General features: G+C 27.4%; 1 protein-coding gene across 1 annotated transcript in view; it reads left to right on the forward strand.

The window, feature by feature from the left end:
• The first annotated feature begins 323 nt into the window (after positions 1-323).
• Positions 324-25250, forward strand: part of LOC145838561 (exosome RNA helicase MTR4-like) — a 34438-nt gene continuing 9511 nt past the window's right edge. Inside the window, exons 1-16 of the mRNA XM_082946177.1 lie at positions 324-408; positions 4022-4092; positions 5838-5886; positions 11490-11735; positions 14069-14243; positions 15799-15941; positions 16796-16967; positions 17418-17525; positions 18074-18206; positions 18423-18715; positions 19336-19461; positions 19703-19853; positions 20236-20468; positions 20980-21116; positions 22137-22287; positions 23571-23756. Coding sequence (XP_082802303.1) covers positions 338-408; positions 4022-4092; positions 5838-5886; positions 11490-11735; positions 14069-14243; positions 15799-15941; positions 16796-16967; positions 17418-17525; positions 18074-18206; positions 18423-18715; positions 19336-19461; positions 19703-19853; positions 20236-20468; positions 20980-21116; positions 22137-22287; positions 23571-23756 — 2445 coding nt within the window. The 5' untranslated portion in view covers positions 324-337. The remainder of the gene's footprint in view (positions 409-4021; positions 4093-5837; positions 5887-11489; positions 11736-14068; positions 14244-15798; positions 15942-16795; positions 16968-17417; positions 17526-18073; positions 18207-18422; positions 18716-19335; positions 19462-19702; positions 19854-20235; positions 20469-20979; positions 21117-22136; positions 22288-23570; positions 23757-25250) is intronic.

The raw sequence follows: 25250 nt of genomic DNA on the forward strand, positions 1-25250 counted from the left end.
CTTAACTGAAAAAGATCAAATAGTACTACTTTTCCCTGACTATTTTGCGATAAGCACAATTGTTTTATTCAATATTTTAAATACTTATTTAGAAAATTTTGTAAAAAACTTACTAAAAAAATTTAAGTAAGATTGTCTACAGCTATTTTTTAGACACTTTTATTCTTCACTTTGAGCTTTAAAAAAATACTTTTTAAAGACTTGGTAGCATTTAAAATTATGTCTTTTTCTCTTAGTTGAATTTTGAACAACTTAGTAAGTAAAATCATATTTTAAAATTATGAATATTTTAGTTCTACCAATTTACATATGTTAGAAATTTACTCACTTTTCGAAAATGTCAGCATTTGAGAATTCAGATGTTTTCGATGCTTTTGAAGAAGATGACTTGGAATCAGAAACTGTAAAGTTAGATCTTTTATATTATTTATGCTAACATTTTTTAATTGAATGATTTATTTAATTTTAAACTAAAACCTTTTATAAAACTTAACAATTACCTAGCATGATGTTGCACCAATATTGAACTGAAATTATACTTTATTTAAGGTCCATTTTAACGATAATTTTAGGCTAAAAATTAATTTTTTTAAAGACATAAATAATAAAATCAAACTTATTTATCATAAAACAATAAATTTATATTTAATTGCTTTTAATTTATAATATAAATCAATTATATTACTACAATATTTTATATTGACCACAAATTTGTAAAATAAAAGCTATTAAGCATTTAAGTTTTATTAGTTTATAATAAATAAATTTAATTATATTTATTTACTCATTAAGCCTTGTTTAAAACATTTATCTTTTTAGATTGACATATGAAGCTTTAAACATAGATTTTAGGCTAAAACTATGATTAAAATAGACCTTAAATAAAATATAATTTTAGTTTGATATTGGTGCAACACCATGCTAGGTAATTACCAAAACTCTGTTAAGTACATTTAATACAATAGTTTTGTAAAATCTACAATATAGTATTTTAAAAAGTTTTTTTTCCTTAACTTATGAAAATTTGTTTGAAATATTTTGTAAAAAAAATATTATTTATATTAAAAAGTAACTAAAAAAGTATTTTCTGTTTGGCTTAATGAGGTAGAGGTCATAATAACAGCTTTGAAAACTCTCTAATATGGAGTTGCAAGATCCAAAATCAGTGGTTGACACATTACAAAGTTATAGATACATATAGGCATATACACTAATTGTTTCAGCAAATGCAAATGAAAATTTGAATACAAACAGATAATTTGTAACAAATAAGTTTAAAATCTGTATATGTATAGCTTAAATAAAAGCTAGTTGCTACATCTAGATACAATACTGCAACCAGTGTTTTTTAAAGTGTGGTTGGAATTAAGTTTACAAGTGCATCACTTTAATTAATTTCATTTTACTTTATAAAGATTTGTTCTTGGATCTTTTGTAAGTTCTAGTTAAATGTGTATAGGAAAAACATGTTATAACTTCATATGCGGCGAGAAGTTTAAATTCCATTGAATTTTATTGATTTTCATGTCAAAAGATGCAGCTTGTATTAAAACTGCACTAAAAAGACAGAATATGAAACTATTATAAATTACTGTAAATGAGGTTGTTTGATTTTGTTCAATACCCTAGTTAAATCATCTTTTGTCTCTGTTGAAGTAAAACAAAACATAGCAAAATTAGTTATAGGGTAAAGTATATTTTAAAACCTGGTTTGCATATTTTTCTTTATTGTCATGGCTCCAACAACACTGTGTATTATGGATAAATAATATCAGTTTGCAATTTGAAAACATACAAGGAGAGATTCAAAAAATCATAAAAATCACTGTTTTTTTCTTTTTAAACCTAGTGCTAGAACTATTTTTAACTACATGTAAACTTCATTTATATAATTTTATTTTATTACAGGTTTACAATTTGAAAATCGGCTTTGTGGTGAAGCAGTGTTTCTTAAAATAATAATTTATTAATTTTCAATTTCGTTCTTTGATAGATTAATCTATCAATTTTGTTTTTAACATATTGTTAAATATGTAATATTCGTTATAAAATAATACTTTGAGCAAGTTTTAAATATGCTAATAACTTATTGATAACAACATGATTTTAAAGTGAAAAGAAAAACAATTGAGGTTTAAATTATAAAAAATCAAGGTGTTTGTTAACATGTTATGCTCATTATCAAATAGATTTTGGTTTTGTTTACATTCAACTGTCAGCATTTTGAAATAGTTCAAAATAATGTTTTATTCATTTAAGTAAACTACTTAACAAATTCACTAAGTTTCCATACACTTTTGGTATTAGTGTTGGTCCATGTGTTAAAAAGTTTTTTGTAAGCAATGTAAGAAAACAGTTTTTGTCATTTTTCTTTTTATGAAAGCTTTAATTATCGTTTAAGTAGAATGGAAACAGATGAACATTTTTTTAGGTATTTTGTGTTTCTGAGACAATCTTCATCAAAATATCTGTCATGGTTATTAAAACAATTAGACCAGATTTCTATGGGTTTCCCAGCTGATCTTTGTTAATATTTTTAGTAACTAACATGGTAGTAGTTAACAAATGTCAATACCTGTAGTTGTAATTTACATTTTCTTTATTTGGTAATTTTATTGGTAATTTTAATTGTACAAGCTGACAATTGAAAAGCTTTCTATAACATTTACTCTATTTATATAGGATGCTGGTGCTCAAACAGGAGAATTTTTTAAACAACTAGCTTTCTACTATTGCACAATAGGTAGAGTCTCTAAATCTGTTGAAATTTGACAAAATGTTGTAAAGGTAGTCCTTCAGTGTGAAAGTTGAAAATTTGTATTTTATTGTTGATAGTTCTCTTTGATTCAAACTTTGGAGTGATTGAAACCAAGTCACTTTAAAGTCTTTCAAATCTTTTAGAAGACCTATGGTATTATACCCTTGTAAAAAAATATAGTAAAAATATCACATAAACTCTTTGAAAAAAACTTTAAAAATCTAAAGATTAATGTCCGTAAAAGTTCTGTGCACACTAGGTTCTTAAGTAAATGCACATAATATGAAAATACTTAAGCTATCGATCATTTCAATTTTTACTGTGCTATATATAAATTTTTATAACCTTGAGAAAAGTTGTAAAAAATACTTTTAAGTAATTTTTTTTTAACTCTACTTTTGATTATTTTTCTGTGCAGGACTTTTATTGTGGGAGTCCCTTTTTCTTTGGTCATGCAATTAATCAAAAAAAAAAGCTATAGAATATAGTTACTATAGGTTTAAAATACTCAAGAAACTGTTTTTAACTAAACAAAAATAAAACAATTCCAATTTTAAAGTATTACAAAGGTAAAAAGGACACTACCCAATTAAAATAATTATCTTTTACAATTTTTTAGCAATTATTCTCAAACTTTCTCAGTCCAATTTCAACTTAAGATTAAACAATCTTATTGTACGATAAAAAAATTGATTGAAATATGTTAAAAATAAAAAGATTTGAATATTTTTTTTTATATAGTTTTAATTTTTTAATTTCAGTAAAATACTTAAAATAGGATATTTTCTTGTTAAACAAAAAGAATTTTCTGAAAATTTGAAGTCAATTGCTTAGAAAATGAACAAAATTTGTTGATTTTTAAAGTCTGGAGAAAATTGACAATGACAACACGTTTGTATGGGAAACTTTTTACAAAAATCACTGTATTTCAAAAATTAATTGAAAATAATGTTTGAAAACTGACTTGTAGTTTATACTTTAAATTTTCTTATAAAAGCCAATGTTAATTAAAAAAAGCCTTTACCTCTTTATTCCCTAAAAGAATGTACCTTTTTTACTTAACCTTTATTTTAAAAAGCTGTTGGTTTTATCTGTTTTAAAAATAGTATCTATTTTAGTAATATTTTCTCTTAAAAAGTTGTAAGAATTGCTATTAAAGTTAAATAGATAAAGAATTTATAATGTGTCAAAATTTATAGAAATGAAGTTTTTTTTTTTAGCCATGTGATATCTTAATTTTTTCAAATATTTTTTTTTTTACAGCAAAAGAAAAGGTGATGAGCTTCTAGAACATACTCAAAATAAAAAGAAAAAGCTTAAATCAAATTATAAAGGTTTGATTGCTCACCATGTTCGAAATTGCTAAGGAATTAATGTTAGAAAATTAAACTAAGATGTAAAATGATTAGTTAAATTTTTGAGCTTTAAGTTATTGTCTTTAAATAGTAAATAAGATAAAAATATAAATTGCTTAAGTATATCACTTCAAATGTTTGATTTATTCATTTCTTATTCTACAGTGTTTGACGTATACTGTTTTATTAAATTTATTAGAATAAGTTTTTTTTTTCAGATTTACATCTTTTTATAGTAGTCAATGTGGTAATGTTTTTTTAATTTATCTCATTTAGATATAAACAAATTTTTTGTCAGTAGTGTTTAGTTTTTTGAATGAGTACTGAATTTTCTGTAAATCACAAGTAACTTTTTTAGACAAAGTAAGTAAAAATTTTAAAATAGTCTATTAATTATTTAAACTTGTATTAAGTATATCCTTCTAAAATATCCTAATTTCGAAAACAGGGTGTTGTCATTTATATAAGGTTTTTTAAAAATACCTAAAGATTTTATTTTTCACAACCAGTAAAACTTAAGTTTGTCTAAAGGCTTAGAAAAATGCTGGCTTACTCAGGTTAACTCAGTATAGTTTAAATTGCATTTAGGTTAATTGAACAGTTTATTTGAAAAGCTTAGGCTTGTTTGCATTTTTTTCTTGAACCTCAAGCTTGTTTCTATGTCTTGAAAATTTGAAAACATGATATAGGTTTGTGTATTAAAACCTGATAAGCATTTTAGTTTTTAATTTTCAGCTTTGAATTTTTTTCAGTATTCTTTAATCTCAGGCTGACTTGGTCTAGTTTAATGTAACACAGACTAGGTTATTTCGTCTCTCATATTGCCATTTATTTGCTTAAAAGAGTGATAACCCTGTTATATTTAATCCAAAGGTGCTACAAGCTTTTAATTATCATAATACATTTTATGAACTTCTTAACAGTTTAAATTAGTTGTAAAATTAGTAATTTGAATTAGTTACAGATTGATAGTTCGATTTTAAAGGAAACTGTTAATGATATGAAGTTTTCTATAGTTATATCTGTATTTTTCTTAGAAGTTATAAATGTCAATAAGAAAAAAAAACAATGTTTTGAAAATAAATTATTTATATTGTTTTAAGTATTATTAAATTGTAACAAACTTTGTAAGTATTTTCTTTAAAGTTTTAGTAGAGAATACCTTTCGTCAAAATAAATGTTTGATATTTTAACTTAATCTGCTCTTGATTTTTCAAATATTTACTGATTACTACATAAACATTTACAAAAAACATCTCTAGTCACCAACTTTAAACATAATGAGAAAAGATCTCTTCTTTTTTTAATGAAATGACCATATTAATAATTTTAAAATATATTTTATACTAAGTATAAGTGTCACTAAATAATTTATAACTTCTTATTTTTGATACTTATTACAATGACTTTATTTAAATGAACAATTTTGAATCAATATTTATAAAGTTACTGACTTACAAATAGAAGTGAGAGAAACAACTTCTTGATTATTTAGTGACACTTATACTAGTAGTATACCTAATTAGTTATTAAAAAATTAGCTTATTTTATGTTGGAAATTTGCTTTTTGTAAAAAAGTTGTTTTTAATACTTATTTTAGTGTAGTTTTCTATAGATTTTATATCTATATGTTTTGATATTTTTAAACAGATATTTTTCTTAATAACTAAAATAATATACATACCAAATTATTCAACATTGAAATTAAGTTAAATTTTTTTCAGACGGTGGTGACTCTTTAAACATTGTTGATGAATTAGATGATTTACAGAGGTAATAATGTTTTTACTTTTGCATTGTGTTTTCATTTAAAGGAAATGTTTTATGCTGAGTTTACAAATACAACTTTTAATTAGTAAGCCATTTTTTATAAATAGAGTACAAAAAAAATGGTTAAAATCATTGCTATGAAACAAGGTCTTTTTAATATTAAAAAATGGTTAATTCAAGAATAAGCTTATTTTTTTTACATCAAAAGCTGCATCAATAGCTGACAGAATTGATTTGACTAACAAAATCTTAATAATTAATACAAGCTGTTTGAAGTTTTCAAAATTAAAGTTATTTGTTTATGTTTTAAATTATGTACAAATTTAAAGTACTTATTTACAATTCACATTATGAAAATTTACATTTCATTAACATTTTTGTCTTTGAAAAAATAAAAAAAAATTGTATAAGTTTAAAATTATATTAAAACTAAAGTTATACTATAGTCAGTAGTTTTTATATATGCTACAGGGTTGCCACTCGGTCAGGAAATCAGGAAAAATTAAAAAAAATGACTAAAGTCAGGAAAAGTCAGAAAAGAATGGGGGGTTTTGAAAAAAAGGCAGGAAAAGTCAGGAAATTTGATAAAATTAAAAAAAAAGTCAGATTTTGTCAGTTTAAATTTACAAAATTCCTTGTTTTCCAAAGCCTTCAAATGGTAAAAATTAATTTAAAGTCCTTTAACGACAGAAAAAAATTTCAAAATTTTCCTAGAAATTTACAAAAATATTTAATTTTATTTCTAATGCCTTCATCTGGTATAAATTAGTAAAATATCATTTATAAAACTGCAAAATTTTCTATTGACATTTTGAACAAGTACCCTACTTGAACAAGCAGATTTTGTAAGCTTTTTAGTATTGATGATCTGTAGCAAGGACACTTCCATAGTGAAACTGTGATATATACACAAAAGTTTATCTAGCATAATTTTAGAATCAAAGTAATTTTGTTTAAGTAAATAATTGGGTTTTTTATAACTAAGTAGTTATTTTAGTTTTTTATGTAACAACTTAATGTGTATACTTTACCGCTTTATAGTTTTTTCAAAGTTGTTTAAATTTATAAAATAAGTTATAAGAGAGGTATATGCCAAGATTTAGTTTACTTATTATTTGTATTCTTTGTAGAGTAACTTAAGTTTTTGAAGTAAATAAGAGTATATTTATTTATTACAAATTTTTTACTAAATGATAAGAGGAAATATTTTATACAACAGATATATAGTTTACTTTTTTACGTCTTTTTTTACAGTTACTTAAGTATATTCTTTTTTAATTAATTTTTTTTTAAAGATTTTATATTAAATAGTTTAAAAGGTTTCAACTGTAAAAATGTGGTATTGTTTTAAGATTTTCGTTGTGAAAGTTCGTTATTAATTCAAGGTTTTATTTGTAAAAGTTCCTTATTTGTCGTTTGTGGGAGACGATCATTTCTAACCCGCTATCATTTCTAACCCGATCACTTCTAACCCGATCATTTCTAACCCAATCACTTCTAAGCCGATCACTTCTAAGCCGATCACTTCTAAGCCGATCACTTCTAACCCGATCATTTCTAACCCGATCATTTCTAACCCGATCACTTCTAACAAGATCATTTCTAACCCAGTCACTTCTAACCCAATTAAACCCGATCATTTCTAATCTGATCACTTCTAACCTGATCATTTCTAACCCGATCGTTTCTAACCCATTTTACTTATGTTACGTTTTAATTTTTTATCTGGATTTCATGCGAAAACAAACTAGTCTTAATGAAGTTATTAAAATAACAAAAAAACAAATTTTTAGTTACTTTAAAACATAATGATTTTAATGTGTTACGTAAATTTAGTATAAATTTTAATTTTAGTATTAACTTAACTTAATCTTAATATATTTTTTTTACCTCATATTTTTATTTTTTACCTACACATAGTTTTAGTTTTTTTCTATTATTTTTTTTGTTTTTTAAATACACTTTAAGAGACGTTTTTCGTTAATCATATACAAATTACTAAATTGTTTACTTTAAAGTATTTTGAAGTCTTCTCTGTAGGATTTTAAAATAAGCAGTGATAATTATTTTTTAATTGGATCTTATTGTAATTAACGTGACTACATTAGTTTTAACATTACCAAATTTTAAAGAGTAAACTCTTACAATTAATATAAGATTAATACAATTGTAATATTCAGATACAAACACTTTTATATTACGGTTTAAAACCTACATTGAAAGTCTGACGTAAATTTTTTATTATTGCTTACTAATGTATTAAACTTTTATAGTAGGATAGTTTTAAGTTTCATCTTAATAACTTATTCAAATTGTTATGCAACTTGCATAGGCCTATTAAGATAATGTAATTCAAACAAACATTAGGAGAAGTTAAAAACCTTTTTTATATTAAGTGGAAAAGCCTGGTTTTTGTTAGAAACTAGCTATTAAAACATTTATGTCATATAACTAAACCGCAAAAGTTGTTATGTCGATTGACCGTCTAGATTTCACATCATTAATAAATTTCTACTTAGTTTTAGAGCAAAAAAATTGTTTAACACTAATAGTTAATAAGACAAGTTTATTTGTATAACAAGTTTGAGGGTAATTAAATCTCGCTTATGTTTTAATTGCGACTTAAATTAATACTTTAATTGACAAACATTTCTTTAAAATTACTTTATTATAAGCAGTTGAAATAACGAAAGTAAAAACTAAATAAGTATTAAAAATAAAACATTTTGAAATAGAATAATAAAACAATTATAGTTAAATTAAGTATACTTAGGAGCTGAATTTTATAAAAACTCCATTAAGTTCTTTGTTTCTTTTAATCAAATTTTTTTCCAGACGATTATTACGCAAAACATAATTATTTTTTATTCATTACTGTAAAGCCAGCTTGCAGTCTATTGACTTTATTCTCGGTGGTTTTTTGCACCTCTAAATTTCTATAAATATGATAAGTTTTTTCTTTGTTAAAAATTTAAACCTATATAATAGGTTTCACAATACAAAATGGTTTTATTATTTTTTATAAGTTTTTAAGTTATATAGTTTACTATAATAATTTATACTTACATTTCATATCAATGATCGCTAAATAATCTAAAGTTTTTGTGTTTTTGAAAACCTGTAAAACAACAATTTTCAATAGATATCAAGAAAATTATTTTAGAAATATCTACTATTAATCGTGAGAATAATCGTGTTTTTGCAATTTTAAATTTTGAAAACTTTTAAATTTTTATGAAAAATTTAAATTTATTTTGCCCTACATAAATTTTATTTCAAAAGAAAAAGAAAAATGCGTAATAATAAGTTTTCGACACTAAACTTTCATAGTTAAGTTTGTAATAATTAATTGTAACTTAATTACAGTTAATCTTTATATACAACTTACTAGTTGATTAAAGAATTAAAATTAAATCAAAGCTCGAGTAAATGACAAGTTCTGAATATTTAAAAAAACCTTCTACCTCTACTTTTGGCTTTGTATTAAACAGTATACACTTTCGTTTAAAGAACTTAGAATTTAATGATATTAACTTTAAATGAAACCACCATTATAATTACAATTACTTAATTTTATTAACTGTATTATTTAAATTTTCATAAACGCTGATATTAATATTTTTTAAAAGTTGTATTTCATATAAATTCTCCCTGAATTTGGAGGCAAATTGGTAATCTGGTTTCTACACTTAAAAATATATATTAATCATAGAGAATCATTTCAAAAGAAACTACAGAATAGACTTTAACCGCTGCGATACTCATTATATTTCTTACATTGACGAATATCAAAACTTAATATTTAATCCTAAGAATACAAAAGACTTATACTTTTCCTAATGCTTTTTAAAACTAATTAACTACACTTAATTAATAATCCAAATTTAAATCTTATTGTCAAAACAATAAATAGACCAATTAATATCAACAACTAAATTTTAACAAAAGCTATCTGAGTATTAGGTTTTATTTTAAACAAAATAAACTAAAGTTCACAAAAAAACAATTTTATTGAGATTAATTTGTTTTTAAAACAAATCCTTTTCTTAAAAAAAATAAATTAATATATTAATACAGATCGGCTAAATAAATTTCGGGTTAGATATGATTGGGTTAGATACGATCGGGTTAGATATGATCGGGTTAGAAATGATCGGGTTAGAAATGATCGGGTTCAATTGGGTTAGAAGTGATTAGATTAGAAATAATCTTGTTAGAATTGATCGGGTTGGAAATGATCGGGTTAGAAGTGATCGGGTAAGAGGTGATCGGGTTGGAAATGATCGGGTTAGAAATGATCTTGTTAGAATTGATCGGGTTAGAAATGATTGGGTTAGAAATGATTGGGTTAGAAATGATCGGGTTAGAAGTGATCGGGTAAGAGGTGATCGGGTTAGAAATGATCGGGTTAGAAGTGATCGGGTTAGAAATGATCAGGTTAGAAATGATAGCGAGTTAGAAATGATAGTAAACCGTCGTTTGTTTATCTAGATACATTTATGCTATGAAATGCTAAAAAATTGTGTCTTTTTTCAGACAAGCTGTGTTTATAAGGTATACAAGTATTTGCTGATAGAGCTGTTTATTACAAACATCGATCATACACAGAAGGTTTAAATGATGTACTGAGGTTTGATGATAGAATTCAGCAAAAAACTGTTGTTTTTAACCTGTATTAAAATTAGATTAAAGCTTTATATAGTTTTAAGTGTTAGGTTATGTATTTTAGAATAAGTTTAATTTAAAAGTTTGATTTAGAAAAGTCAGGAAAATTTTGGTAAAAGTCAGGAAAAGTTAGAAAATTTTTCTCAGCTTGATCAGTGGTAATCATGTGCTAAGTTTTACTTGTAAATAGATAATTATTTTAGGAATGACTATACTTTTTTTAAAATTTGTTACCATAGATTTTAATCATTTATTGACTAAAATTAGATAAATACTAAGTACTATTTCTTTTTTAACCTTTTCATGTTAGTATCTTTTTGGTTTTTTTCTCGCATATTTCTATGATAAAAATAAAGCCTTTGATTAAAATATATAACATAATTTAATTTTTTTTAGAACTTTAAGCTTTATTTATATATTTATGCGATCCAAAACAAATCGATCAAAAAACAAGGCTGTCTTTTAAAAAAGCAATAAATGCTAGGTCTAAAATTATAAAGTATACTTCATAAAAAACTATAATTTACGATCAATTATATCATGGTTTTAAACGTCTTAGCGTAAAAAATCAAACCAAACTGGGTCATTATTCAAAATAAGTTGTATTTTTTCGACAGTACTTAAATTTTTAAATTATAGTCATTATTATCACGCTTTTAAAAGTGAAATAGTGCTTAAAGTAAAAAAATCAAAACAAAACAGCTTACTGTCTAATGTAAGTTTACTTGTTCAGAATACTTTTAGCAGAAAGTTACCATTTTTAAACCATAAACAAGCATTATTTTCCACACAGCTACAACAAAAATAATTAGATAATTAAAAAAAGCATAACAGACTTGTTGTTTGATGCTAAATATATTTTGCAAGAGCAATTTAACCAGAAAATTACAATTTTTAAACCACTTGCAACCTTTGTTTCCATCCAGCTTCTTTTTACACAGCATCAACAAAGACGTGCCGCAGTTCAAGTGCAAGCAGCTGACGCCTCTGATATCGAACTGCACGCACGAGGTCGTGTACATGGAATCGCAAGAGGAGCCGGTGCTGAGGCCGAGGCAGGGGAAACCCGCAAAGGAGTACAAGTTCACTTTGGACGGTTTCCAGGAGCAGTCGGTGTCGTGCATCGACAACAACCAGTCGGTGCTTGTGTCGGCTCACACCTCCGCCGGTAAAACTTCAGTCGCAGAGTGAGTTTTTGATAAACGATGTAGTATGTGTTTTTTTATAAGTTTTAGGGCTCCTATTTTACTATTAATTTTAGGGAATTAATGATTAAATTTTGTAAAAAACTGTATTTGTAAATATTTTAAACATTGAACTTAAACTTCTGGCAGTAAAACTTCAGTCGCAGAGTGAGATTGCTTTTACATGCTAGATTACTTTTCAATAGTTGTGAAGTTTTAAAAGATATTGTAGAATAGTGTTTTTAATAATGATTTTGGGCCCTACAATGTGCCCAAATTGTGCTGAACTGAAAAGAGAGATTATATTTTATACGAAATTGATACTTTAAGAAGTTTAAAAAAATTAAAGTTTTAACTGAATTTGTGTGGATTCTTTTGTAGTGTTTTGTTATTAATCTGAGCCTCTTAGTTAATTGAAAGAACTTCTTAAAATAGTTTTTTTTTTCCGAATGATAATACAATATTATTGTTTAAAAAAAAGATATTTTTTCCATAGCAGATAGCCTAGTCTAAATGATAATACTTTCAGTCATAAAATTGATGTCTGAAATTTTAATTTTATCCTATTTTTACACTGTACTTTTTTGTAGTTAGACGATTAATAGTCTATCTAAACAATAGACTGTTTATAATTTTAGCATAATTAAAAAAAGAAAAGTTGCTGTGTGAACTTTAAAAAAATCAACTTGATTGCACTATTGTTTACTATTAATTTCTCTTCTGCTTTTTTTTGTGAATTTGATTCATAAAGACAAGATTTATTGAAGTAATTTAAATTTAATTATTTGCAGCCTTCTTTATTTCAGTGTGGTCTTCAAATTTATGTGTAAATATAAAGAAAATATGTTTAAATAAATATTTTTAAAAATATATTTAATACTATAAATTAATAGAAATTTGCTTTTTTTTGTGAAGTAATGTTTGATGATTTTATTTTATTAAAATCAATGCAAAAATCATAACTTATTTAGGAAATAGATGAAAATAGTTTTTTTGTAAAGTTGCATGTTTTACAAAGTTATATAACAGTAAACAAATAGAGTGCGCAATATAAATTCACTGCTATATTTTTAGTCATCTTCAGCTAAGTTTTAAATAAAATAAACCAGTATAAGGTTTGCTCATACCATTTCGATCGTCAGACCACAAGCCTTCGGTAGATTGAGACCGGTTTTGTCCTGATTACAACTCATCAGTCAGCCAAAACCAAAAAACTTCCTGTCATCAATTTAAAAACTGTTATACATGCAAGTATGAAGTAGTATACATGGATGTATAAACCAGCAAACGATTTACTTCTTGTATAATCATTTGTAGATTGATGTCAGCAAGTTTTTCGGTTGTGACTGACTGATGAGTTGTAATCAGGACAAAACCGATCTTAATCTACCGAAGGCTTAAAGTTTGATGATCGAATCGGTATGATCAAACTTTATGTTAACTTCAGCTTGTCTCACGGCATATGAAAGTCCAGGCTTCGGCTCTGTAGATTTTCGCTAATGTTTTTGATAATCTTGTAATCGATCAATTTTACCTAATAAATCAGCGCAGTATCTTCAAATATACTTAATATCTTTGAATATTATTAGTTCAAAAACATCAGGTAACCAAATAGTGAAAAATAAAAATATACTAGTGCATTTACAGAGTGTCATTTAGTTCTTTTAGAAACATTTTAGTGTTTATAAAGACAGTTTGTGTTTCATAAAGTTGTCTGCATGTTTAAAAAATAATAGTCTCAACACTTGCAGGGTTGCCTCAAAATCAGGAAAAGTCAGGAAAAACGACAAAACTCAGGAAAAGTCAGGAAATTTTATATAAACATGCTGTTATTAAGAAAGTTTAGCATCACTTAAAATTGAATTTTGCTAATATTCTTTTCTGAACAATTTGCCTTATGCAATTAATCTTTTTTTAAGGTATAATTTAATTTTTGGAATAAAATTGAATTTTTTATTTTATTTATTTACTTTTCAATCTTTAGTTATGTATTTTTGAATCTGTTTTAATTGAGAACTTGATTTGGAAAAGTCAGGATTTATTTTCAGCTCGATCTGTGGCATCCCTGCCTCATCTCTAAGATCTATCAAGTGTTTTCTAAATTTGATCTAAGTTTGATTCTAAGTTTGGTTAACAGAGCTTTAAAGCAGACACTAATATAATTTTTCAAAAACAAAAGCTGTATTATGATATTTTTGTTTGTTTTTTTTCTGAAGAAGATTTCAAAACCAAGTCAGAAATGGTCACAAAACATTTTATTTATTTGATCAAGTTTTTCTACACGTATGAACAATTAAAATTAAGCAAAAATTTATGGAAACCAACAATTTCCACAGATACGCAATTGCGGTGTCGCTTAAGAAGAAGCAGCGTGTTATCTACACTTCTCCCATCAAGGCGTTGTCCAATCAGAAGTACAGAGACTTGAAGGAGGAGTTCGATGACGTAGGGCTTATGACCGGTGACGTCACTATAGACCAGAACGCCTCCTGCCTCGTCATGACAACCGAGGTTCGTGTGCAAATTTTATTTTTTTGATGGCATATTTTTGAAGCTTTGCTGCATATAGAAGTTGTCTAATTTGCACGAGCGTACAAAATTGCATGAGGGCACAAAATTGCACGAAGGCACAAAATTGCACGAGGGCAAAAATTGCAAGAAGACACTTTTGCACGTTTTTTTTACCATCACTGTTACCACAGACCCTTACCCTCGGTCGGATTTTTGAAAACTTTTACTTTTACTGTTACCCCTTACCCTCGCTCAGTAACTTTTTTTGTTTTTTTACTAATTTATCTTTAATTTATGATTTTTTCTGTTTTTTTATTTTTCGTGCAAAAATGACCCTCCGCGCAAAATTGTAACTTGTGAAAAATTGACTTCGGGCAAATTTGTCTTAGTGCAAAAGTATCTTCGTGCAATTTTGTCCCCTCGTGCAATTTAGAAACCTCGTGCAATTTTTGTCTTTGTGAAATTTTTACCCGTTACAATAGAAACTATATGATTTGTTTGCATAGTTTATATATTTTTTTTTAATTTCTATGCAAATTGCTAGATGAAGAAATATTTTTTCATTTACATATTACAATTCTCTGTAGTATAATGTATATATTCGGTGTAGTTTAACACTTTTAAGTGTAATGATTTAATCACGCATTGACTTTAATCTAACTCAAACGAAATAGGAACATTTAAGTTAAAGTTTAATATATAACCTACAGATCATTTATAAAAGTGACAGTTTGTATAGGACAGACTAATGCTAATTTGAAATAAATTGGCCAAAAGCCTGACTGTACAGCATACAAAAGATTTTTTAGTAATAATTAACTTGTAATCAATCATTTGGTGATAATAAAACAAAAAAAAAATTGTAAATTTGTTTCTACTTATAAATTGAAAAGTTAGATAACTTAGTGTGTTTTTTGGTTTAAAAATCCTTTAAACATAGTATATATAGTGAATATTTTTATACACGTTAGTTTTCCATCATTAAGGAAACTTAAATTTTTCTTTTTAATTTTAGTTCGTTATTTGTCTACTAGTTTATGACGGCCAGGTGTTTTTATGTTACCTGTTTCAAGTGTATATCAAATATATTACATGTTAATAATCTCATTTATCGGAGACAATTCTTCTACGAAGATTAAGCATTGCACAAATGCAAATTACTGTACATTTGAAGATACTTTAACGTCTGTGTACTTTTGCTCATTAGCAAACAAATGTCCACACAAATCCCGTAAAAGGGCTGCGAGATAACGCAGTGAGAAAAATAAAACTAATAATTTAAAACTATCAGTTTAGCAAAATCACGAAACTATTAGGCGAATTCATGTAAAGGTTAGGAAAAATATAAGCTGCTGAAGAATATTAAACAAAAATACTTACAATTAACCTGCCGGTAAAACTTGTAGACAAACAAAATCTCGTAACAATCAAACTAGTTTGAGTTGACAGTTGTCGAATAAAGTAAATTTAACAATCAAGCTGTTATATATCGAGCACTTCATACAGTTTTATAACACATGTAACTACTGAACTTGAAACTAACAACAACGAACAGATCCTGCGCAGCATGCTGTACAAGGGAAGCGAAATCATGCGGGAGGTGGGATGGGTCGTGTTCGACGAGATCCACTACATGAGGAACAAGGAGCGGGGAGTCGTGTGGGAGGAAACCATCATACTGCTGCCCGATAACGTCAGGTAACCATTCTGAGCGTAAATATTAATTAATATTAAGTATAAGAAAAAAAGTTATAAGATAGTACTTGTTAGTTAAATGCATATATTTTATATTTCGTTAAATTTTTTACTTCAATTTCGTTAAGTTTTGTAATTTATCTATAAATAAATTTCGTTTGGGAGGAAACCTTCATATTATTACCCGATAACGTCAGGTTTGTTGTTTTTTTTCCTCTGTTAAAAATTAGTTAGCTGTTTAGTTATTTTGCCCAAATTCCGGAATTTGTCGACTTTTTTATACATTATCTCATCATTTACTCTTTTTACGGTGACTTTATGTAACGTATATTACTTCTTGACAATGTAAGACAATTTTTTATTATTATTTTCTTCATATAAATAACTTAGTTTAGTTGCTAATAAAAAACAAACTTTATGATTCTCTTCTGCCTGACAATGTCAGGTACGTTTTTGTTGTTTGAAGTATAACATTAGTAAGTTTGGTTTAACAATCATGTAGCTGTTTAGTTAATTTTTATGCTAAAGTCCTGAATTTTGTTATCTATTTATTTATATCTGATTTTTTTTTGTCAGTTTTTAACTTTTATTTTATTTTATGACAAAGTTCAAAAAAAAAGACTAAAATTAATTTCATTTATTTTGTACTTCTTTAAAGCACTTTCTCCATCTTTTCAAAGTTTTGCGAGCTTTAGCTATTGAAAATTAAGAAAAAAACATTCAACTGTGTTGCCCGAATAAAACTTCAAAATATTTACCAGGTATCAAGTAAACTTCATGTTTGGCTCTACATAAACTTAAACGTTGCAGATTAAACTTTTAATAGACCGGAAAATAATTTATAAGCGTTCATCCAGGTACGTGTTCCTGTCAGCAACCATTCCGAACGCGAAGCAATTAGCGGAGTGGGTGTGCTACCTGCACCACCAACCGGTGCACGTAGTTTACACGAGCACCAGGCCCGTCCCGCTGGAGCACTACATATTCCCCATGGGCGGGCAGGGATTGCACATGGTTGTCGACAGAAAGGTTTGTCTGTTTGTGAATAAGTTAATAACTTGTTGTTAGATAAGTTGATTATCAGTTAAGCATTTACAAGTTTAGTTTCTTTATTATTCTTTAAGAATTGAAATACTTTTTAAATATTTTGTTGAAATAGTCTCGTTTGTTACCCGATGAAATAAATATTTCTTTTATATGATTTGATATTTAGTGTATTGTATTACAATGTTCATTTTTTATAGTTCATTTTAAATTATAATTTAAAACTTTAAATTTTGCGCTTTAGTATTTTAGTATAATTAACGTAAGAATAATGTTTAATATTATTATTGACGTAAGAATCGATGTTTACTTGACACCAGTCAAGTTCTAATCAGACAACCAGTTGTTATGATTTGAAAAATATCGATTTGATTTTGTATCGCATTCACTTTGAAAAAATAAAATGGAGTCCTTCAAATTTCAATAAATGCACAGGGAGTGTTCAACGAGGAGAACTTCAACTCGGCGATGACCGTCATCCGGGAGGGAAACGATCAGCAAAACAAGTCGCAGGGAAGAAGGGGCGGGGGCAAGGCAGTCAAGGTATTTTTTCAACAAAGTTTTATAGGTGTTGCAGAATTATATTTGAAAAAAACAAACATTTGTTTCATGCTCTGAATAAGTTTAAGCTATTAAGGAAATGTGTAAGTTTTTATTGTGTGATTTTAAATCACATAGTTTCACAGATGTTTTAGAATTATATTTTCTGTGTTACTTAAATATCTGTTTTGTATGATTTTATTGATGTTTTTCAATACTTTTTATTATTTGATACCTGTTTATTAATTCTTTTTATGTTCAAGCGAAGTCGGCAATGTAACTTAAATATCTCTTACAATATAACTGTGATTAAAGTCGGTATTTAATAAAACATTTATTGTATGCAATTAACTTACATAGTCATTGTACAAATCTAATTCTATTCAATGCATTGATGATATACTCGAGTTAAACTAGTTTGCTTAATTAAGTCTGAAAAAGTAAAAACTATACTTTTTTTTTCTATAGTTAAGGTTCAGGCCTTTTTTTTATCTAACAACCAAAACTAAACCGTATTTTCTTGTTTTCTTCTCAAGGTTTTTAACGTACAGGCGCAGTCGGCGTGCGAGCAGATAATAGAACTGATCAAGCGGAAAAAATACCTTCCCGCCATCGTCTTCTCCTTCAGCAAGAAGGAGTGCGAGTTCTACGCCAAAAGCGTGGCCAAAATCCGCTTCAACCAGCGTTAGTTGTTAAATTTAAATGGTATATCTAGTCAATTAATTATTTCAATTAACACTTGACCCACAGTTGTAGTACTTAAAGATTATTTTTAGCAAAAATATATACTGAAACACACAAAAAAGATTGAAATAATCTACCAAACTTTATTTTTATACCGAAAACGTTAAAATTAAGCTGTTAACGAACTTTAACTAAGCATATAAACAACACTCACAGCCGAGGAGGAGGCTCTGGTGGAGGAAATTTTCAACGCGGCAATGAAGCAGCTATCTGCCGAAGACCGGTGCCTCCCCCAAGTCGAGAGAACCGTGTCGCTGCTGAAACGAGGGATCGGGATCCACCACGGGGGGTTGCTGCCCATCATCAAGGAGACGACGGAGATCTTGTTCGGCGAGGGCCTGATCAAGATCTTGTTCGCAACGGAAACGTTCGCCATGGGGGTAAACATGCCCGCTCACACCGTGGTGTTCACCTCGGTGAGGAAGTTCGACGGGCAGGATTTCAGAACTGTTAGTTTGAAATTTGTTAGTAGAAAATTAATATTTTTAGACATGTTGGTTTGTTTTAATTTTATGAAAATTTTCTGTTTACTTTGAAGTTGAAATTATCTGTTTACTTCAGAACTGTTAGTTTGAAAAAAAGTGTTTGTTGTAAACAAAATAAATAGTTGGTGTAGTTTATTGCTTAACTCAGGGTTGCAAAAAAACCTGGAATCCTGGAAAAACCTGGAATTTAATAATTTAGGCTAAAAAACCTGGAAGTTTAAACAACTTTTTTACATGTTAAGTAGTAAAATTTCAATTTGACACAAAAAATTTATCGTATAGATAAAGTTTTTCTGTCATCATCAAACATTTTTTTATTAAAAAACACATTTGAAGAAGCTTTAAGATGTTTTTTCAATGTCCTTATACTATTTAACACAGTTTTTTACTTTAAAATTAATTTTAGTCTAATATAGACTTTAAAACGCGCCATTTTAAAAACCTGGAAAAAATTTGCCAAAAATATTTGGCAACCCTTATAATTAAGAATTGTAATTTCTTCGTTAATAAATTTTGAGTTTGTATAAAGAAATGTCTAATTGCATCTATTAAAGTTGTTGTAGTTATCCATACAAATATAACAGGTAACGGGCGGTGAGTACATACAGATGAGCGGCAGGGCGGGAAGAAGAGGAAAAGACGAGAATGGAATTGTCATCATGATGGTCGATGAAAAATTGTCACCGTCAGTTGGAAAGTCATTAGTTAAAGTTTGTTTTTAAGTTGTATATTTATTGTTTAACTTTGACTATCTAAGTTTTGTTTGTTTGAATTACTTTAACAAATCTAATCAATTTAGCTGGTGTTTTACTAAATTCATCTACACATAGCTTTAATTCTTTACTGAATTACCGCTGCTAAGCTCAACATTTGAATACTTATATAAAGTTGCTTGTTTTAGTTTCATTTAAAACTAGAATATATGTTAACGAATTTCAATCTTAAATCCAGGGTTCTTCGGATCCGATAGACTCTGCGTTCCGCCTCACTTACAACATGGTGCTGAACTTGCTTCGCGTTGAAGAAATAAATCCCGAATACATGCTGGAAAAATCCTTCTATCAATTTCAACATTACCAACAACTACCTAAGGCGATTGAAAGTATGTTGTTATTTTTTATATTGAGATTTAAACAATAAATTTCTAGAGAGCTTCAAATTTAAGGAGCCTTTATAAAATTAAGACAAAAGTTATCTTGAGTTTATTACTTTTGTCTTAATGTTATTTATTTATCCTAGTTTTACTTCTTTTAAAAGTATTTTATCAATATAATATTCAATGTACTTAAATTTTTGTATTAACTTATATGTTATAGTTTAATTTTTCTTTAGTTTAAGCATCAATAATTTTTTCTAGATATGGGTATTTATTGATATTCAAAATATAGTTTTAGTGTCCTTACAAAAAAAAATAATTAAATAAAAAGTTTTTTATTAACAATATGTCCCACAAAACCTATTTTAATTACTACTCTCCCGCACAGACATGAAAGACCTGCAGAAGAAGCACGACGACATCTCAATAGAAGACGAGGACTCGACCAAGGACTACTACAAGATCCGCCTTCAGATCCACAAGCTCGGGTGCAAGATGAAGGACCTGTATTTGAAGCCCAAGTACACGAGGCCGTTCCTGCAGCCGGGCAGAATGGTCACGGTGAAGAATGGGGAGGACGAGTTCGGGTGGGGGGTGATCGTCAAGTGGGAGGAGCGGCAGGTGAGAGTTTTAGGTTATTTTTAGTTTTAAGGTTGTTTTTTTGGTTAAAAAGTTAAATGAAAATGGGGAAGGTAAATACCACATGATGTAACACATTTTGTCCAGAACGCGTTTATTGCTGCAACGGGTAGAGATTGAAAGTTATTTTTTTACCATTAAAAAATGCAGGGTTTCTCAAAGGGGCGGCATCGCCTCTTTTTGGCGGTTTTATTAAACCTGGGGAATATTTTGGTAATTTTTAGAATTTTAATTTTATATCCTGCTGTTTTACTAGTTTTAATTGCTACTTAGTATCTGACCCTTACCAAGTAGGGCATAAAAAAAGTATAACAGTTTAAATGTATTATTTTTGTCCAACGTTTGCCGTGATAAAAAACCTGAATTTCACTTGAAAAGAAAAAGCTACACCTTGAAAATTAAAAACAATTTAAAAGCTGATTTTTGCAAGTAAAACACTGACATTAAACTGTAAGTTACGGAACGTAACCAACCTAAACATAAAAACAAACAGGTGAGGAACAGCGGGGTTATGGGAAGGAAGGGTAGTGGCAGGGGTAAGGAGGAGGAAAGTCAGATCGTGGTGGACGTTTTGCTTAACTGCGACAAGGACACCATCAGGCCGTACACCCATTCCGGGTGCACTCCAAGGTAAGATTGTTTATCTACAAATACTGTAGTTATTGATAGTTTAATTTTAAAAATATAATTGATCTTGTAAGAAGTTTTGCTCAGGTGGGAAGAAATTGATGATTGATTTTTAAATAAGTGTTATTTTCTTTGATTTTGTATATGATTGGATTGCAATGAAAAAACAGTAAACATTGAAGTTTACTAACGTGTATATTTTTATAGTAGGTTAATTATTTTTTTATTACTTTCATCGGGTATGCACTTTCAGGTAGACATTATAGATTTCAAGTCATATAGTTCTTAATGGTCATTATTTGGAGGTTGCAAAAGAACTTGAAGTAATGGAAAGACCTGGCATTTGACAATTTAAGCAAAAATAACGTGAAAAAACCTGGAACTTCGAACAAAAATAACTAAAAAACAGAAATTTTAAACAATTTTTACATTTTAAATAATGAGATTTTGATAAGATACAAAAATTCTAACATATGAATATATTTTCAACTATCATTTAAATATTAATTTATTATAGAAAAACATTTAAAGTAGCATTACAATATATTTTTAATATTTTTGTAGCATTTAAGACAGTATTACCTTGGATTTTAATTTATACTAAGAATAGACGAAAATACTTGTACTTTTAAAATTAGAAGAAGTTTAAAAACCCTGGAATTTTTTTAAAAATCCTTCGGCAACTTTTTTTAGTTATAAAGATTAAAATAATTTAATAAAAATAATAATACTACTTTACTAAGACTACCTATTGATTTTAGACAATTAGAATATTATACATCGAGTCTATTTTATAATTTTAGGTATTTCAAAATAAACTATAAAAATAACTCATTAGTATTATCATTTTTATAACAATTTTTTGTAGGTTAAAATTGTTATTTAATATATCAGTAACTTATCAATATTTGTTCCTTATCTATTTATTTTTGACCAGCGCACTTAAAAAATAACAACATTCCACTTTTCATTGCAATAATATTATCAAATTAAGTTAGTTTACCAACAAAACAATCTACACAGACCAGCGCACACATCATCGAAGCCAGACAACTCGGAACTTTCTGTTATACCGGTGATTCTCTCGCTCATCAGATCGCTCTCGCCAGTCAGGTTGCCGCTTCCGTCAGATCTCAACTTGCAGAACAGGAAGGCAATCATGAACAACATCGAGGTTTGTTATGTTTATTCAAACAGATTAAATTTTATTCTATGTCTTCATTAAATCAGTAAATGTTGGTGTTAAAAACTAAGTGAGCCAAGTAAGTTCGAGCAAAAAGCTTTACTTATTTTTTGTTGTATACTTTATTTAAATATACTAATGATATAAGTTATAGTTTAATAATTTTAACAGGTTTTTCTTTATAACTGATAATATTAAATTAATTAAGAGTTTACAATCTATAACAGGGGTCGGCAGCTTTATGTGACTCGGGGGCCAATTTTTTTAGAAATTTTGCTCGCGGGCCGCACTATTTAGAAAAAAAAAACCTTTGAGGGCCGCATTTATCTAAAAAAATTCTAGTAATCAGTAGAAAAGTAATATTTAAGATCAAAAATATAACAAATTAAGTAATATAAGACCATTAATAAAGAGTATTAATTAAGTTAAAAGCCTAAATGTAAGTTTTTATCACTAAAAATATAATTTCTATTGTTTCTAAAATATATATTTTTTGCTAAAAAGGAGCTCGCGGGCCGCAGATTTTAACTTAAGGGGCCGCATTTGGCCCGCGGGCCGCAGTTTGCCGAGCCTGATCTATAACTACATTATAATTATTTATGTAGATGCAGTTTTGTTATATATTAATTTAGTTTTCATAAGTTGGGAATTACTTGAATTAATAGTAAAGCAATATCTAAGTGACTAAAATGTTGCATGTTTTTTTTAAGCGGCTTATTTAAAAACTTAGATTAACTTATAAAGTTGATGCAAATAAAAAGTTCTACACCATAAATACTTTTTGCTTACTGTATTGACATAATTTTTTAGCCTTTGTATGTTTGCTTTACTACTTCAATAAAATACATGCATAAGTTTGTTTTTTATAAATACATTTCTGATAATGAACTTTATTACTTATCGTTCCAGAAACTTTGATGATTTGTTAAGACAATATAAATAAAAAATGCTTATTAGTTTTCATTAAAGATACATTTTTACAAAAACTTTTATTTTTGTTGTTTGTCTTTTTGATTCAGAAAGTCAAGTTAAAGACGTCGAGGATTTTTAAACTATATGTGTTTGCTTTACAGACTCAAATAAACTTTGAATTATTTTTATAAGATAAATTCTTTTTTATATACATTTCTTAGAGTCAACTTTATTACTAAGTGCATAATTTTAAACCGTACTCACTTTACTTTATTAACTTCGAGAAACTTGAACAATTTACTAAATTCATGTGAATTAAAAGCTGTGATCTAAAAAATTTAACTTTTTTCTTACTTATTAAGAAAGTCAAGCAAAAGATGACGCGTATACCCGAGCTGGATCCCATCGAAGACTTGAGAGTGAGAGATCCAAAGTTATTGAAGATCATTGAGAAAATCGAGGCTTTCGAGAAGAGGATGTTCAGTCATCCGCTGCACATATCAGATGACTTGGAGAAAAGGATGAAGCTGTATGATAAGAAATCCAACGTGAGACTTAAATTTTTACTTTTGTGAAGATTAATCACAGTTTAATTTAAAGGAGCAGTATTTTTAACAACTGTTTATATATCTAATATGTTTTTTTTTTGATCAGTGTTATGTATTATAATTTTGTATGATAAAAAATCTAATGTGAGATATGAGTTGTAATGTAGCTTTAAAGAGTTAATTTTCATACAGGGCTGCCACAAGGTCAGGAAAAGTCAGGAAAAACTAAAAAAAAAAAAAGTCAGGAAAAAATGGGGGTTTTTGAAAAAAAAGTCAGGAGAAATCAGAAAATTTAACAAAATTAAAAAAAGTCAGATTTTTAAATTTAAATTTACAAAATTCCTTATTATCCAAAGCCTTCAAATGATAAAAAATTAATTAAAAATCATTTAAAGTCACACTAAAATTGCAAAATTTTTCTAGAAATCAACAAAATTATTTAATTTCCAATGACTTCATCTGGTATAAATTAATAAAATATCCTTTATAAAACTGCAAAATTTTTATACAAATATAAAATTATATTGAACAAGTAGTTGTTGTATGTAATCTTTTTATTATTAATGATCTGTAGCAAGGACACTTCCATAGTCAAACTGTGATATATGCACAAAAGTTAAACCTACCATAATTTTAGAATCAAAGTGTTTTTTGTTTAAGTAAATAAATGAGGCAGCAGAACTGAAGGTAAAAATAAATGAGTGCAAAAAGAAAAGAAATGGAGCCCACAAACTGTGACTAGATTTAGAGAAAAGATTCTCTTCGACAAATGTAGGGGCAGCAGATTAGAACAATTGAAATAAAATGAGGCAAATGGTTTTAACTACCATGAAAATAGAGCGAGATGCAGACCAGATGAAGGAAACCATATCTTTATTATATGAAGAGGTTGAAGTGCTAATAAAGAAACGGAGAAAAAAAAATTCTAGTACATATAACAAAAAAACAGTGTTTGATTAAGTTCTCTATTCTTTTAAGGTTTTAATTGTAAATGTTCCTTATATGTTTTTTCGTTTATTTAGATACATTTATGTTAGGAAATGCTAAAAAAACTGTGTCTTTTTATCAGACAAGCTGTGATTATAAGGTAGTAATAAAAGTATTTTGCTGATAGAGCTGTTTATTGCAAATACATTATACCTTACAGTCATACACAGATGGTTCAAGTGATGTAATGGAAGTTTGATGATTGAATTCAGCAAAAAAGCTTTTGTTTTAACCTGTATTAAAATGTATTGAAATTAGATTGAAAGCTTTATATAGTTTTAAGTTAAATTATGTATTTTAGAATAAGTTTAAATTAAGAGTTTTATTTAGAAAAGTCAGGAAAAATTTAGTAAAAAGTTAGGAAAAGTCAGGAAGTTTTTCTCAGCTTGATATGTGGCAACCATATAGATAGACTGTAGAGTGTTTTAAAACTTTTTAGAAAAAAAAAACATTATGATATGACGTTGTATGATTAAAATTCCAATGTGAGCTACTATATTTAGCTTA

The sequence above is a fragment of the Thalia democratica genome, chromosome 6, assembly GCF_965202585.1.
Source record: "Thalia democratica chromosome 6, ktThaDemo2.hap1.1, whole genome shotgun sequence".
NCBI lineage: Eukaryota > Metazoa > Chordata > Thaliacea > Salpida > Salpidae > Thalia > Thalia democratica.